The 13,292-nt window shown below is 41.3% G+C and overlaps 1 protein-coding gene across 2 annotated transcripts in view; it reads left to right on the top strand.

The window, feature by feature from the left end:
* The window catches only part of LOC106568000 (delta-sarcoglycan), a 351,309-nt gene that overhangs the window by 237,186 nt on the left and 100,831 nt on the right, over positions 1 to 13,292 (top strand). For both annotated transcript variants that reach the window (XM_014137970.2, XM_014137971.2), the window contains exon 2: positions 8,861 to 9,046. In XM_014137970.2, coding sequence (XP_013993445.1) covers positions 8,861 to 9,046 — 186 coding nt within the window. The remainder of the gene's footprint in view (positions 1 to 8,860; positions 9,047 to 13,292) is intronic.

The raw sequence follows: 13,292 nt of genomic DNA, 5'->3' as shown, positions 1-13,292 counted from the left end.
TGTTTGTTTTTGCTTCATGTTTTTCCCAGCTCTCACAAAAGTCTATTTTATAACCATTGTTCACGGAGACCTCTGGACTGAGGCGGGAATGTATGTGTTTCCAGGAGAAGTTATGGAGGCGGAATGCCCAAACTTTTTCAGAACAATTCATCGCAAAAAAAGATTTTCAAGGGTGTTGATTTGTAACTCTCTCCTCACAGCCGCTAGCGATCGTACGCTGGGACTGACTGGCCAACTTCACCATATCAGTCCTGTCGGCATCACATTTTGTTTAAATTACTTTGCCCCTATAGGATACATGTTCCTATAAATAGGTAACTTACTGTGGAAAGAGTTCAGGCAGCAGGCTTATGATTGTGGGGGTCCACTGAGAAGAGTTACATACTTTACTACTGACTGTAGATTCAGCAGTGTAGGAGGGGGTTGTGGCTACTGGTATGTCTATGTGTGTGGGCAGGGTTCGGGGGGGATTGGCGGTCTTTGACAGAGACCCTTCCCAATATAGTGTTGTGAACAACAGATGCTGTGTGTCCATTGGGACAGTCCTAAACCCTTATATAGCAGTGAGGATCCAAGCAGGTGTTGAGTGTTTATTCGCGTTGTTGATATTTGCTGTGACCACGTGAGTCAAAGGCAGAGTGGGGCGGGTGTCAGGAGTAGAAGAGGAGGTGGGATATTTAGCTATTTCCTCAGAGGGATAAACACAGCCAGGCAAGCAGTGACCTGAGATGGGGACAAATGTTGTGTTATTCATTCTGTATAAAGTTACTGAATAAAATCACCCACAGATCTCATGTGTACAGTGCTGTACATTCACACATGCACAGTATTGCCTTGGTATGCAATCTCAGCTGGGCATTGCAAACTCTATTGTGCATTGTACTGTGCATTCCTGTATTTGTAGTGTGCAAACAAGCCAGATAGGTGTCCTTTCCTCTGTATCACATGTGTATGTAAATCCTGTGAGAATCAACAGCTCCTTTCCAGTCTGCCCCAGAGACAGAGCTTGTTGATGATGTCTGAGTTTTTCTCAGAAGGATCTGTGCCAAGGCTCAGTATGTAGCACAGACACACTTCAAAATGAGAGCTCTTTCTCATCTGTTTAACATTTAGCTAGACTGTACTGATGTTTTCTCTGCCCACTGGAAATCAAAGAGAGAGAGAGTAGAGCAAGAGAGGGAGAGTAGAAAGAGACAGAGAGAGGAAAAGTGAAAGAGAGTGAGGGGAAGAGCGTAAGAGAGAGGCAGAGATATGCTGAGTGATAATGTGTGGATTATACTTTGAATAGTTGCCACATGATGCCCAGTGCTTCCCAGTCGAGTTTGGCAAGATGCTGCAAAAGTAGTTCCTGTGAAAACTGCTTTCCACATCTCTCTATATTAGTGTTGTTGATATTCTTGATATTCTATTCTATTCTTGGGAGACGTTTAAAAATGGCCATATTGAGAGTTATTTTTCTTTTTTTCTTTTCCTTTTTGTTTAGTTCTGTCAGTTTGATGAGCAACATATATCCTGGCTTGACATTGTGCAAGCAGCTCCTCCATCGTTGAACGCAGGGCTGTTTCTTGTCACTCTCCAGATCATTAGGCCTTCATTAGGGTGCACCAACTCACTATAAAAGATAATTAGGGAGCAGCAGTGAAATCCAATGGTCCTGAAGAGTCACTCACCCCTCTTGGAATGGGCTCATAAAGTTTTTACGATGAAGGCGTTAATTGAGTCATATTGATCACTTTAATATTAATATTCCCTAACTACAACTAATCACCTGATGCCTTTTAAATAGGCGTCATCTCCCTGCACAGGTTATTTTTTGTCTTTTTAAACAAACACAGTTTTCCTGACTGCTGTGCTGTTTTTAAAGCAATGCAGAATACTATTGAGTCTCATTCAGATCACTTGAGGTAGAGTGCAGTTCTTTTCTTCATATAACACCAAAGCTTTCAGAGGTGTTTCTCTCTGTAAGTGTATGGATACTAAGTAGAGTTGCATGTGTTGTCTATGGCCCATCTCAGTCCTTCTCCCTCCTGACAGTTCCTTCCTGAGTACACGGCAAACAGGGTCAACTCTGGCCTCTCTCTCTTTGTCTACTTTAGTCTGCAAAGTCCTGTTATTGAGCAGAATGACTGATTGGTACTAAAGGTAATGGTATCAATGTATAGAAACTGTCTCCAGTGCGGGATGGTACTGTGCCTACTAAAGAGCTATACGTAAAGGATAAGGTAGAGGGAACAATAATATATGCCATTGGGGCGGCAGGTAGCCTAGTGGTTAGAGCGTTGGACGTGTAACCGAAAGTTTGCAAGATCGAATCCCCGAGCTGACAAGGTAAAAATCTGTCATTCTGACCCTGAAAAGGCAGTTAACCCACTGTTCCTAGGCCGTCATTGAAAATACGAATTTGTTCTTAACTGACTTGCCTAGTTAAGAAAAAGATTTAGAAGATGCTTTTATCCAAAGCGACTTACATTCATGCGTGTATACATTTTACATATGGCTGGCGGTGTAAGTGCCATCCTCTAACAACTGAGCCATACAGGACAACCATGCCCTTCTCAAATAAGGTTTTCATGTCTCACAAGACATTTGGCCTGCAATAATATATCACATTGTGCAATTTTGCGAAGTGCAATAACAGCCTGTTATGTATACAAAGCATGACCTGCGTGCAGACTGTACCATAATCTGTATATTCTTTCAATATGACAGCCGACCTGGGTGGAAGTATTTTTTTAAGGTAAGGGTTAAAGTTTGGGATAGGGTTAAAACCAAAAATAAAAAACCAGTGTCCACAACTGGGATCGAACACGCAACCTTTTGATTCACCATCCCCATCCATTTTTTTTTTGCCTTTACCTCCCTTATCTCACCTCATTTGCTCACATTGTATGTAGACTTATTTTTCTACTGTATTATTGACTGTATGTTTGTTTTACTCCATGTGTAACTCTGTGTTGTTGTATGTGTCGAACTGCTTTGCTTTATCTTGGCCAGGTCGCAATTGTAAATGAGAACTTGTTCTCAACTTGCCTACCTGGTGAAATATATATATTTTTTTAAATGCCCTAGCAAAACCCAAGCATACTTGATGGTAATAGCGCTGCCCCTAGTGGCCGGTTTTGAAGGCATTTCCGGCCCCTAGTGGCCGGTTTTGAAGACATTTCCAGACATCCTCAGGACATGGATAGAAATCCAATTTCAACTTCAATCTTGAATGACCTGGCTACAGTATACTATAAAATGCTATACTACACATGATCAAGGGATACTACAGTGGGTAGTATAGTATCCTCCAGTATAACACAAAATTGTATAGTAAGTACTACACATAATCAAGAGATACTACAGTGTGGAATATAGTATTCTACAGTGTACTAAGTTTACTACAAAATTCTATAGTAAGTACTATAATATTCTATAGTAAACTGTATTATTTTTTAATGTGGGTTACTTGGGAAATGTTTGTAATTTTTATCAGGTTGCTCCTGAAAAGCATTGGGATTGTGTTTTGTCTAATTCTACTGTAAGCACTATGTAAATGCACACAGGGAAAAGGGAGCAATACTTGGCTCTCTGATTAATATTTTGTGATATTAGTGGTGAGAGAACTAGTATGGCATCTGGTTAAAGAAAGCTTTCAGCTCCTGGTGTTTCATATTCTCTGGTTCCATGCTAAACATTTAATGTAAGAGATGAACATTTTCATTTCATGTACTGTTTTTGCATGGCATGTACTGTGTACAATTTTGATTATAAGCTGAAATGTCAGTATACCGTTTCCTGCAACATGAATGTCACAATATTAATGGGCAACAGATTCATTTCAATACAGCTTTCCACATCATAGCCTGACTCCAGAGACTCTTCTTGGATGCAATTGTTGTACACTGTTCACACCACAGTGGCTGTGACCTGTTATTAAAAAAACTGCCACAGCGCTTATGACAATCTAAGGATTAAGGTTTTAACCTCTCACAGTATAGAGAGCAAGCGAGAGAAAAGATTCCAGCGCAGAGAAATGCAATTTGCTATCACTGTCTTTTCCCAAGGGAGGGAGGCGATAGGAGGCGAGGGGTGTTGTGCGCTTGACTCCCTCTGACCTGTCACCACATTATAGGCTGATCTGTGGGAGGGTTTCTCTGCACCATCTTTCTCTCTCTGCTCCTTTTCTCTCGCTCTCTCTCTCTTTGCCATGTCTTAGTCACAGTGGGGCGCTGCTCCTCTCAACCCCTAGCTCATGTAATTCCCCCCAAACATTTTTTTAAGTAGTGTCAGTTTAAAGCAGATTGAAATAGTTTGGCTAAGATCTACTGTGCTCTGCATGTGGTCGCTCAGATATGCAGCGAGACCTACAGTTAATCAAATAATATTATGGCAATTGTAGGGCTTGTTAACTTTGGTGACCTAAAAATCAATACATGAAGAGAAGTACATTTGGCCTGTACTGCAACAGTACTGATGTTTCTTCCCAAACTGGTCTCAGAGCATTTTGTATGATTCTGTAAGTAAATCCTAGATGCCCATTTAGTTTGATATGTTACATTTCGTATGGTATGTATTCATTTGTGGATGTCCATCACCCATTTTGTATGATATGTTACGAATTACAATTCGTATTATATGTCACAAATTTGCAAAACATACATTATGTTACAAATTTGCAAAAAGTACAATATGTTACGAATTTGTTAAACGTATGATAAGTTACGAATTCTAGTTAGGTGGCTAATGTTAGCTAGCTCACTAACGTTAGCTAGGCTAGGGGTTAAGGATAGGGTTAAGTTTAGGAATTAGGTTAACCTCTCTGGGGTATGTAGGACCAACAGCCAGTGAAATAGCAGGGCGCCAAATTCAAAACAACAAAAATCTCATAATTAAAATGTCTCAAACATGCAACTATTATATCCCATTTTAAAGATATACTTCTCCTTAATCCAACCACATTGTCCGATTTCAAAAAGGCTTTACAGCGAAAGCAAAACATTAGATTATGTTAGGACAGCGCCTATACAAGAAAAACCACACAGCCATTTTCCAAGTAAGGAGAGGCGTCACAAAAACCAGAAACACAGCTAAAATTAATTACTAACCTTTGATGATCTTCATCAGATGGCACTCATAGGACTTCATGTTACACAATACGTGTATGTTTTGCTCGATAAAGTTCATATTTATATCCAAAAACCCCATTTTACATTGGCGTGTAATGTTCAGAAATGTTTTGCCTCCCAAAACTTCCGGAGAATGAGCACATCAATTTACAGAAATACTCATCATAAACGTTGATAAAATATTAAACTGTTATTCAAAGAATTATAGATACACTTCTCCTTAATGCAACCGCTGTGTCAGATTTCAAAAAAACTTTACAGCGAAAGCACACTTTGCAATAATCTGTGTACAGCGCTCAGAGACGAAACCAAACCCGCCATTTTGTGGAGTCAACAAAACTCAGAAATAATATTATAAATACTCACTTACCTTTGATGATCTTCATCAGAATGCACTCCCAGGAATCCCAGGTCCACAATAAATGTTTGTTTTGTTCGATAAAGTCCATAATTTATGTCCAAATACCTGCTTTTTTTTCGCGCGTTCAGTCCAAATGCAGGAAGCATTTGAAACTTTTTTTGAAAAGTCAAAAAACGTTCTATTTACGTTCGTAGAAATATGTCAAACGATGTATAGCATCAATCTTTAGGATGTTTTTAACATAAATCTTCAGTAATATTCCAACCGGACGATTCCAATGTCTTCAAAAAAGAAAAGGAACACAGCTAACTCCCACGTCAGCATATGCCACTGAGCTCATGTAATTTTCTCACTCATGTACTTCCAGGAGCTCTTAGTCTCTCCCCAGTCACAGTAGAAGCATGAAACAACGTTCTAAAGACTGTTGACATCTAGTGGAAGCCTTAGGAAGTTCAGAAATGAACCCTAAGTCACTGTATACTGTATAGGCAATCACTTGAAAAACTACAAACCTCAGATTTCCACACTTCCTGGTTGGGTTTTTCTCAGGTTTTTGCCTGCCATATGAGTTCTGTTATACTCACAGACATCATTCAAACAGTTTAAGACACTTCAGAGTGTTTTCTATCCAAATCTACTAATAATATGCATATCCTACCTTCTGAGCCTGAGTAGCAGGCAGTTTACTACGCCTTTCATCCGGACGTCAAAATACTGCCCCCTACCCTAGAGAAGTTAAAGGGTTAGGGGAAGGGTTAGCTAAATGGGTTAGGTTTAGGTTAAGGGTTAGGGGAAGGGTTATATAACATGTTAAGTCAGAGCAAAGTAGCTAAAAAGTAGTAAGTAGTTGAAAAGTTGCTAATTAGCTAAAATGCTAAGGTTGTCCGTGATGAGATTCAGACGTTTAACCTTTGGGTTGCTAGATGTTCACGTTATTAGGCCCAGCCGCCTGCCCTACCACCCTCCTTTCTTTTTTGCCTTAAGTAATCATTTGTCTTATCTAACCATACCAAATGTAACATATCATAGATGTCGTACAGAATGATGCAAAATTCTCTGAGACCAGGGGTTGTTCTTCCTTCTTAAATCAAGTTGAACTTGAGTCTTTGAATCCACTGGTATGTCACCTTCTGTTCTTGAACATGAATACAGATTTTTTTAGGTTTGATCTTCAGAACGATTGACTTCAGTACATGGGCCCAGAGATAATCAGAACACCATTAGACAATGATGTTCAGAGGTATCTTATCTAATTATGTTGGAGGGCATTCTAAGCCCCCCAAAAAGCCAGGGAGGGACACACACACCTTGCCAAGTTTCCTTAATCAGGTTTGTAAGCTTTTTGATAAGCAAGGAGTGGCCATTTTGAAAAGCTGGCTCACCTAATGTATGTGTAAGAGACGAAGAACACAGAGCATGTGGAGCTCTTAAAGTATTCATTGTGCCCTGCAGACAGCAATGGTTAATGATGGGCTTCATTCACGCCTTCAGACCAGCATTAGTTAATTAATTCTGTTGATTGTGTAGCTGGAGCTCAGTTACTTATGACTCATTGAGAGAACACTTTGTTAGATTTGGAGCAGACTCAACACTCCTTAAATTGTTGACTGTTATTCTATGACCTTTAAAATCGGTATAAATTAGCCATACTTAGCTACTTTATGTAAAGTGGAACAGTGTTTCCGTGGAATAAGACAATAAGGCAAAGGAAAGAATATGGCGAAGATAGATGTTAGAAATTTTGTGTGGTGAAAATGAAGATTAGGACTGCTTGTGAAAGTTAATTAGTTAAAAGGGGCATATGGCACAATATTTTCTTCCCATAATTGCGCATATACAATACACTCCCCCTTAAATTTGGACAGAATGTAAAACTGGGGAAGAAGTTGACAGATTCTGGTACCTGATCCACATGTTGTTTATAAAACAGCGCAGTGGAGAGATGCCCAGTGATTTGGCAAGAGAGAAGAACCAACAACATTCAGCAATGCTTGGATTACCTCTAATCGGAAACAGACTTTGTTTTGTGCCACTGTGCTTTCTTTAGGCTCCTAATAACAGAACAGAGTCCCCCCGTTGGACAGTAGCTAAATAGTCAGAGGAAGCTCTCATAGGGCAGTGCTCTGGTGGGCCTCCAAATGTCCATGTATTTTTCCTGGAGCATCAGTTTTTCCTTCTGTGCATCAGTCCCTTTATGGGTGTAAAATACCATGATTTAAACTGTAAGCTGCCTCAATTTTTCCAATCATACTGTATGTGGGAGTTCTTCCCCATCTGGAATGTGTGGTGACGCTGTTGACTCTGTGTATGAGTTGACTCTGTGCTAACTCAGTGTGTAATACGACATGAGGTTTATGTGGCTGATGTACAGTAAGATGACACTCCAGGGGGTCACACAAAGTTATGATTTACCGATGGCCTCCGATATGGTTAATACTCCAAAAGTGATGTTTTACAGAAATACAGTACTGCTGTGTGTAGATCCTGTCTCTCGCTGTCTGTTTGTTTCTGTACTGTATATTGTGTACACACCATCTGGGGATGCTTACAACTGTATCCACATTCATTTTTTTATATCACCAGCCCACCTGGTGAGAGTCACTGAAAGGAACCCTCTACCTCCTATTGTAGATTGTGTGTTGCTCTTGTGTAGTGCACTGGGGGTCCCCAGCCCTAGTTCTAGAGAGCTACAGTGTCTGCAAGCCTTGGTTCGAGCCAGTACTAACACCCCATAATCAATTAATCAAGCTCTTAGTCTGTGTATGTACAGTTCTGCTCTAAACTCAAAGTTTACTTTGGAAAATGTAAGATTGATGCCAATCTGGAGATGTGCAATAAGTAGTAAACAAAACTTAATCGAATGTAATTGAGTATTTGGTCCTGTTTGAAATGCAACAGTAAAATCACATTTTTTGCTGACTGGCTTTAGAGTTTTCACAGGGGCTGTCTCGTGTCATTTGTTTCAGTTAACGGTGAATGTGTGTGGTTGTCAAATGTGATTGGCTTTGGCGGCGGAGTCAGCCACTCCTAGCACTGTAGACAATAAATTGTATTTTGTACAGAGTTATAAGGCTATAATTATGGTGCTTGAAGTGAACAATGTCTTCTCCCACTTTACAGGCAGACAATTAGAATCATCATTAATGGACACTATCAGCACATCAATGGTGCAGAGAGAGAGAGAGAGAGTAATGGAGATATAGAAAGCTCATGGGACAATGAGTTAGGAATCAAACTAACTAAACTGTATTTTATTGTGCTCAAACTCAATGGCTGACTATGGCTTCAACAGTAGGGCCAGAATGTATGCTTTTGGGAGTGTGATAGTTTCAGAATACATCTGCTTTACTTTCAGGAAGTCACTTATCCTCTTCGTCTTCTCTTGCAGATGACCCAAGAACAGTGCACTCATAGGAACAATGTCCAGAGCTCAGAGAAACCACATGTGTACAAAGTGGGGATTTATGGCTGGCGGAAACGTTGCCTTTACTTCTTCGTGCTCCTGTTAATGATCCTGATCCTGGTCAACCTTGCTTTAACCATCTGGATACTAAAGGTCATGAACTTCACCATTGTAAGTCCTCCTCCTTACCTGCTTTTTACTTGGGATTTGCTTTTATGACTGTGCTCTAGGGGAATTGATTATTGTATTTGCTTAGAAGTGTGCTGGAATAATATGGTTTTTCTCCATGGGGGGCTGTAATGACAGGACAGTAATTACAAGCTGTGGCGTTTTAGCCCGCCACCTTAATTTTCCCTCACAGTGGTCGATCTGCTACGGTGTTAGTCCACGTAGCTAACTCCATGCTAGCGGTCTCTCTCCTCCCCTCCTCTCTCCTCCCCTCCTCTCGCCTTCTCTTTCTCCCTTCCTTCCATCCCTGCATGTTGTTAGTTTCCGAGTACCCCACTGTTCTTTTCTTCTCTCTACCTGAGAGAGTTCAGTTGAGGGCATGTTTAGTATTCAAGTGCAACCGCCTCAAGGTGCCCGTCTGGAACCAATGACACTCTCACTTCCTGCACAGTAGAGAGGTGACATCAGGATAGGGGTGATATCAGCAAAAGAGAGTGGTGACACCAGGGCCATACAACTACATTAGATTACACATGTGTACCATTCACCTCAATGCCATGTCATACAGTACTTAGCACTAGACTGTAGAGTTTGACATATATTTCCACTGTGTTTCTCTGAATATCTGGAGTGTTAGTCTGGAGCTCAAACCCTTTGAGCCATGTCGTTTGAGGCTGCTTTTTGCTAGATAATCCTCAGCGATGAGTTAGATACTCATTGCAAGGCCATTAACACACTTTTCCTAGACCATCATTGAAAATAAGAATTTGTTCTTAACTGACTTGCCTAGTTAAATAAAGGTAAAATAAATAAAAATACTCAAAGCAATTTGGATGTCTGGTGTGTCCGACTGCATATGTTCTAGACGCTGAGTGGCTATATTAAGGGTCCTAACCTTTATCCAAATAGATCCAAGTGGGATGTGATATCATGGTGAAAGTGATCCAGCTAAATGCCTGCATAAAACTTAGATTTTACCATCATCCTTGTAGGGAAGAAACTACAGCCCCTTTAAAAGCTTTAAACAAGTAAGATCAAATATCTACGTTTTTGCCGAAGCTACATTAGTTCTACAGCCTATGAAACAGTCCACAGTCCACTGTCCCCCGGATAACTCCTAGTAAGGTGTTGCTGTCTCCTGTTCCTTAGATGGCCTCAAGGACATAGATTGTATGGAGAGTGATTGAGGACAGGCCTGGAGATCCATGGATGCAGAAGAGTAGGTGTCTGCTTGTCAGATTTATGTTGCATTTAATTGCTCCGAAGCCCCACAGTACTGGATGACATGTCAAGGATGGGTTTGGATGAAATATTCAAAGTCTTGAGTTACAGTGAGACTGTGAAAATGAATGTGGAGAGGAGGTGGGTGTTGAAGGGACATGGGAGAATGGTCACACACTCACATACACAGGCCTGCAGGGCAGATTCACAATTAACTCTTGGGGAGGAAACAATAAGTGTCAGTTGAGAGACTGGAACTGGTTGTGTTTAAATGACAGAGTTGGTGAGGTCTCTGCTCCCCTTCAAGCTGTCTTTTTGCGAGTGTTTAGAAATTGAAATTCTGTGTCTTAAAAGGACAGCAAAGGAGGTAGCTAGCATGGAGTCAGAGTCCAGTGACAGAGCAGGCTTGATGCCAGACCAAACAGATTCAAACATTAGGCCATGTCTCCTCAGACTCCCACTCTACCTCTGAGACCTAGTGCTTGTCTGCCAGCATTTAGAACTCTTCGTTGTGTTAAATGGGGATGTTCTAATGCAAGTGAAACTCTGGTCTAGACTAAGATAGATTAAGGTGTACTGTGCACTCCTTGCCAATGCAGCACAGAATGACAAAGTTAATGGGGAAACGGAGACCGATCTATTGGCAGTAGTCCTATCTGGGCTGCCCTGGTTAAATTCATCACATTGTACTGTTCTGGAGTGGACTCATAAGGCAAACTCCACTAACATCATGTGTCAGCAGTAATGGTAATTAGCAACACTGTCCTTATTCCGGGTCTGCCTGTAAAACTCACTGTCATACTGTTAAACCTTCCTCATTAAGAGCAGGAAGAGAGATAAGTGGGGCATACCGATTCAGACTGTGTGCCCGGAGTCTAACCTTAAAGCATTGGTGCGTGTCAGAGACAGACGAGCCACGCAGGGTTACAAGAACCTTGTCTTCTCGCCAACCACCTCTGCTTGCTGCTGCTGCATTTTTTAACTGTGGGCAGAAAGGTTACCCAGCATTTTGACCTGAGAGTCAGAGGTAGTCGTCCTATTCAAACAGAAGCCTGGCTGCTCTGGGCTCCATGCCAGGCCACCCTGCTCTGCTTGCCCTGACTGGTAGAGTCTGCTCTCTAATAGGGTGAGAGGGGAGCATAGGGGCTTCCCTCGAGCAGCTGCTCCAACCACACCTCCCAGCCATAGCCCTCTTTCTGGGGAGTGGATCACCAATCTTGGGAGACTAATCTAGGGCCCATGCAGGCTGGAGCAGCAACAGCCCCGGTTCACGCTCCACAGGGCCAAGAGACAAGCCTTTCTTGTCTAGCCAGATACATGCTGTATAATTCTCATCCCCAGTCCATTTTGCCATTCCCATGTTTTTGTGCCACCACCTCAACACCCGTTTGATTAGCACAGCACTCTTTGATGAAGGATAGAGGACATGGACAGAAAGCCTGGCACATTCACGATGCACCAGTACCACCATTGACCTGAGAGTCCTCATTGTTCAGAAGTTAACTTTTCCTTTAATCCCCAGTACTTGACACCAGCCATTACCGAGTCATCGCCCATCTCTGTGTTTTCAATGGTGCTGCTGGTGCTCTCAGGCCTGGACTGAGCTAAGCGGGTCTGTCATATAAAGGGGCTGTGGAGCTTGTTTTTCTGTTTGTTTATGGCAGGTGGTGAGGGGCCACGGAGGCAATGCTAGATTTCTGCCAGACTGAAATGTTTAAAATTTTCTATTAACCTCCGAGAGAGGCTGTTTAATATGTCAGTGTGGCAAATTATTTTTTTATCCCTCGTCTCGCTCCACTCTCCAAAGTCGTTCTCTCTGCTCTGTACTATCTATCTCACATTCTCTCTGATACATTTTCTCTCATCATGGTACAGCACTGCAGTTTGTCTTTAAGCAGCAAGTCAGAATTATATAACTCATCTTGTGTTGCTTTCACTGGCATCAGCAGAAATGTCTATGCATTACACTGTATAGTTTTGTTTGTAATATATGTGACGTAGTTTCAGTTTTTTTACATTGGATAAAAGTAGAGACTCGGAGCTACAAAATGATATATCATAGACAACATTTTTGAGGAACAATGGGAAATGAATTCTACTTGGAAAGTTGATACACATGTAAACTCACTTTTTAGAAAAGGGCCTTTGAATGTTTTGGTACCAATTAGAGCTCTCCTTTGTCTACACCCATTCAGCATTGTTCACACCCTCTGAAGCCAGCCCCACCCATCTCTATAAGGATTCACATGAGGTCATGTGCTAAAGACTAAAAGTGGTAGTAGTCTACAATGAGGAAAAATTCCAGGTAAACAGAAAATGTCCAGATAAAAATATTTTATAAATATAAGATGACGCTTACCCAGATACACTTGTCTAAATTGATGGGTCATGTGAAGAAATGCTATAACCCCCAGCCACAACCACTGTCAGAAGGTGGGTGTAGCTGGTGCATGAAGTCAGGCGCAGGAGAGCAGAATGAGTGAGCAATGTACTTTACTCAAAAATAAAGGCACAAGGTAACTATACACTTGACCAACAATAAACGGTAATCAATTACGCACGGGTGAAAACAGCACCCGTCGAAAACCAGCCATAATGTACCGAATGAACATAGAAACAATCACGCACAAAAACATGGGGGAAACAGAGGGTTAAATACATGAACATGTAATTGGGGAATGAAACCAGGTGTGTAGAAAACAAAGGCAAAACAAATGGAAAATGAAAGATTGTTCGGCGATGGCTAGAAGACCGGTGACGTCGACCGCCGAAATCCGCCCGAACAAGGAGAGGGACCGACTTCGGCGGAAGGAAAAAGTACTAAATTGTCATACTTGAGTAAAAGTATAAATCATTTCAAATTCCATATTAAACCAGACGGCACTATTGTATTTAAAAAAATAATCATAATAATTAACAAATAGCCAGGGGCACAATGTACATACAGTTGAAGTCGGAAGTTTACATACAGTGAGGGAAAAAAGTATTTGATCCCCTGCTGATTTTGTACGTTTGCCCACTTACAAAG

The sequence above is a fragment of the Salmo salar genome, chromosome ssa13 (assembly GCF_905237065.1).
Source record: "Salmo salar chromosome ssa13, Ssal_v3.1, whole genome shotgun sequence".
Classification (NCBI taxonomy): domain Eukaryota; kingdom Metazoa; phylum Chordata; class Actinopteri; order Salmoniformes; family Salmonidae; genus Salmo; species Salmo salar.
This window is presented reverse-complemented; position numbering and strand designations above follow the sequence as displayed.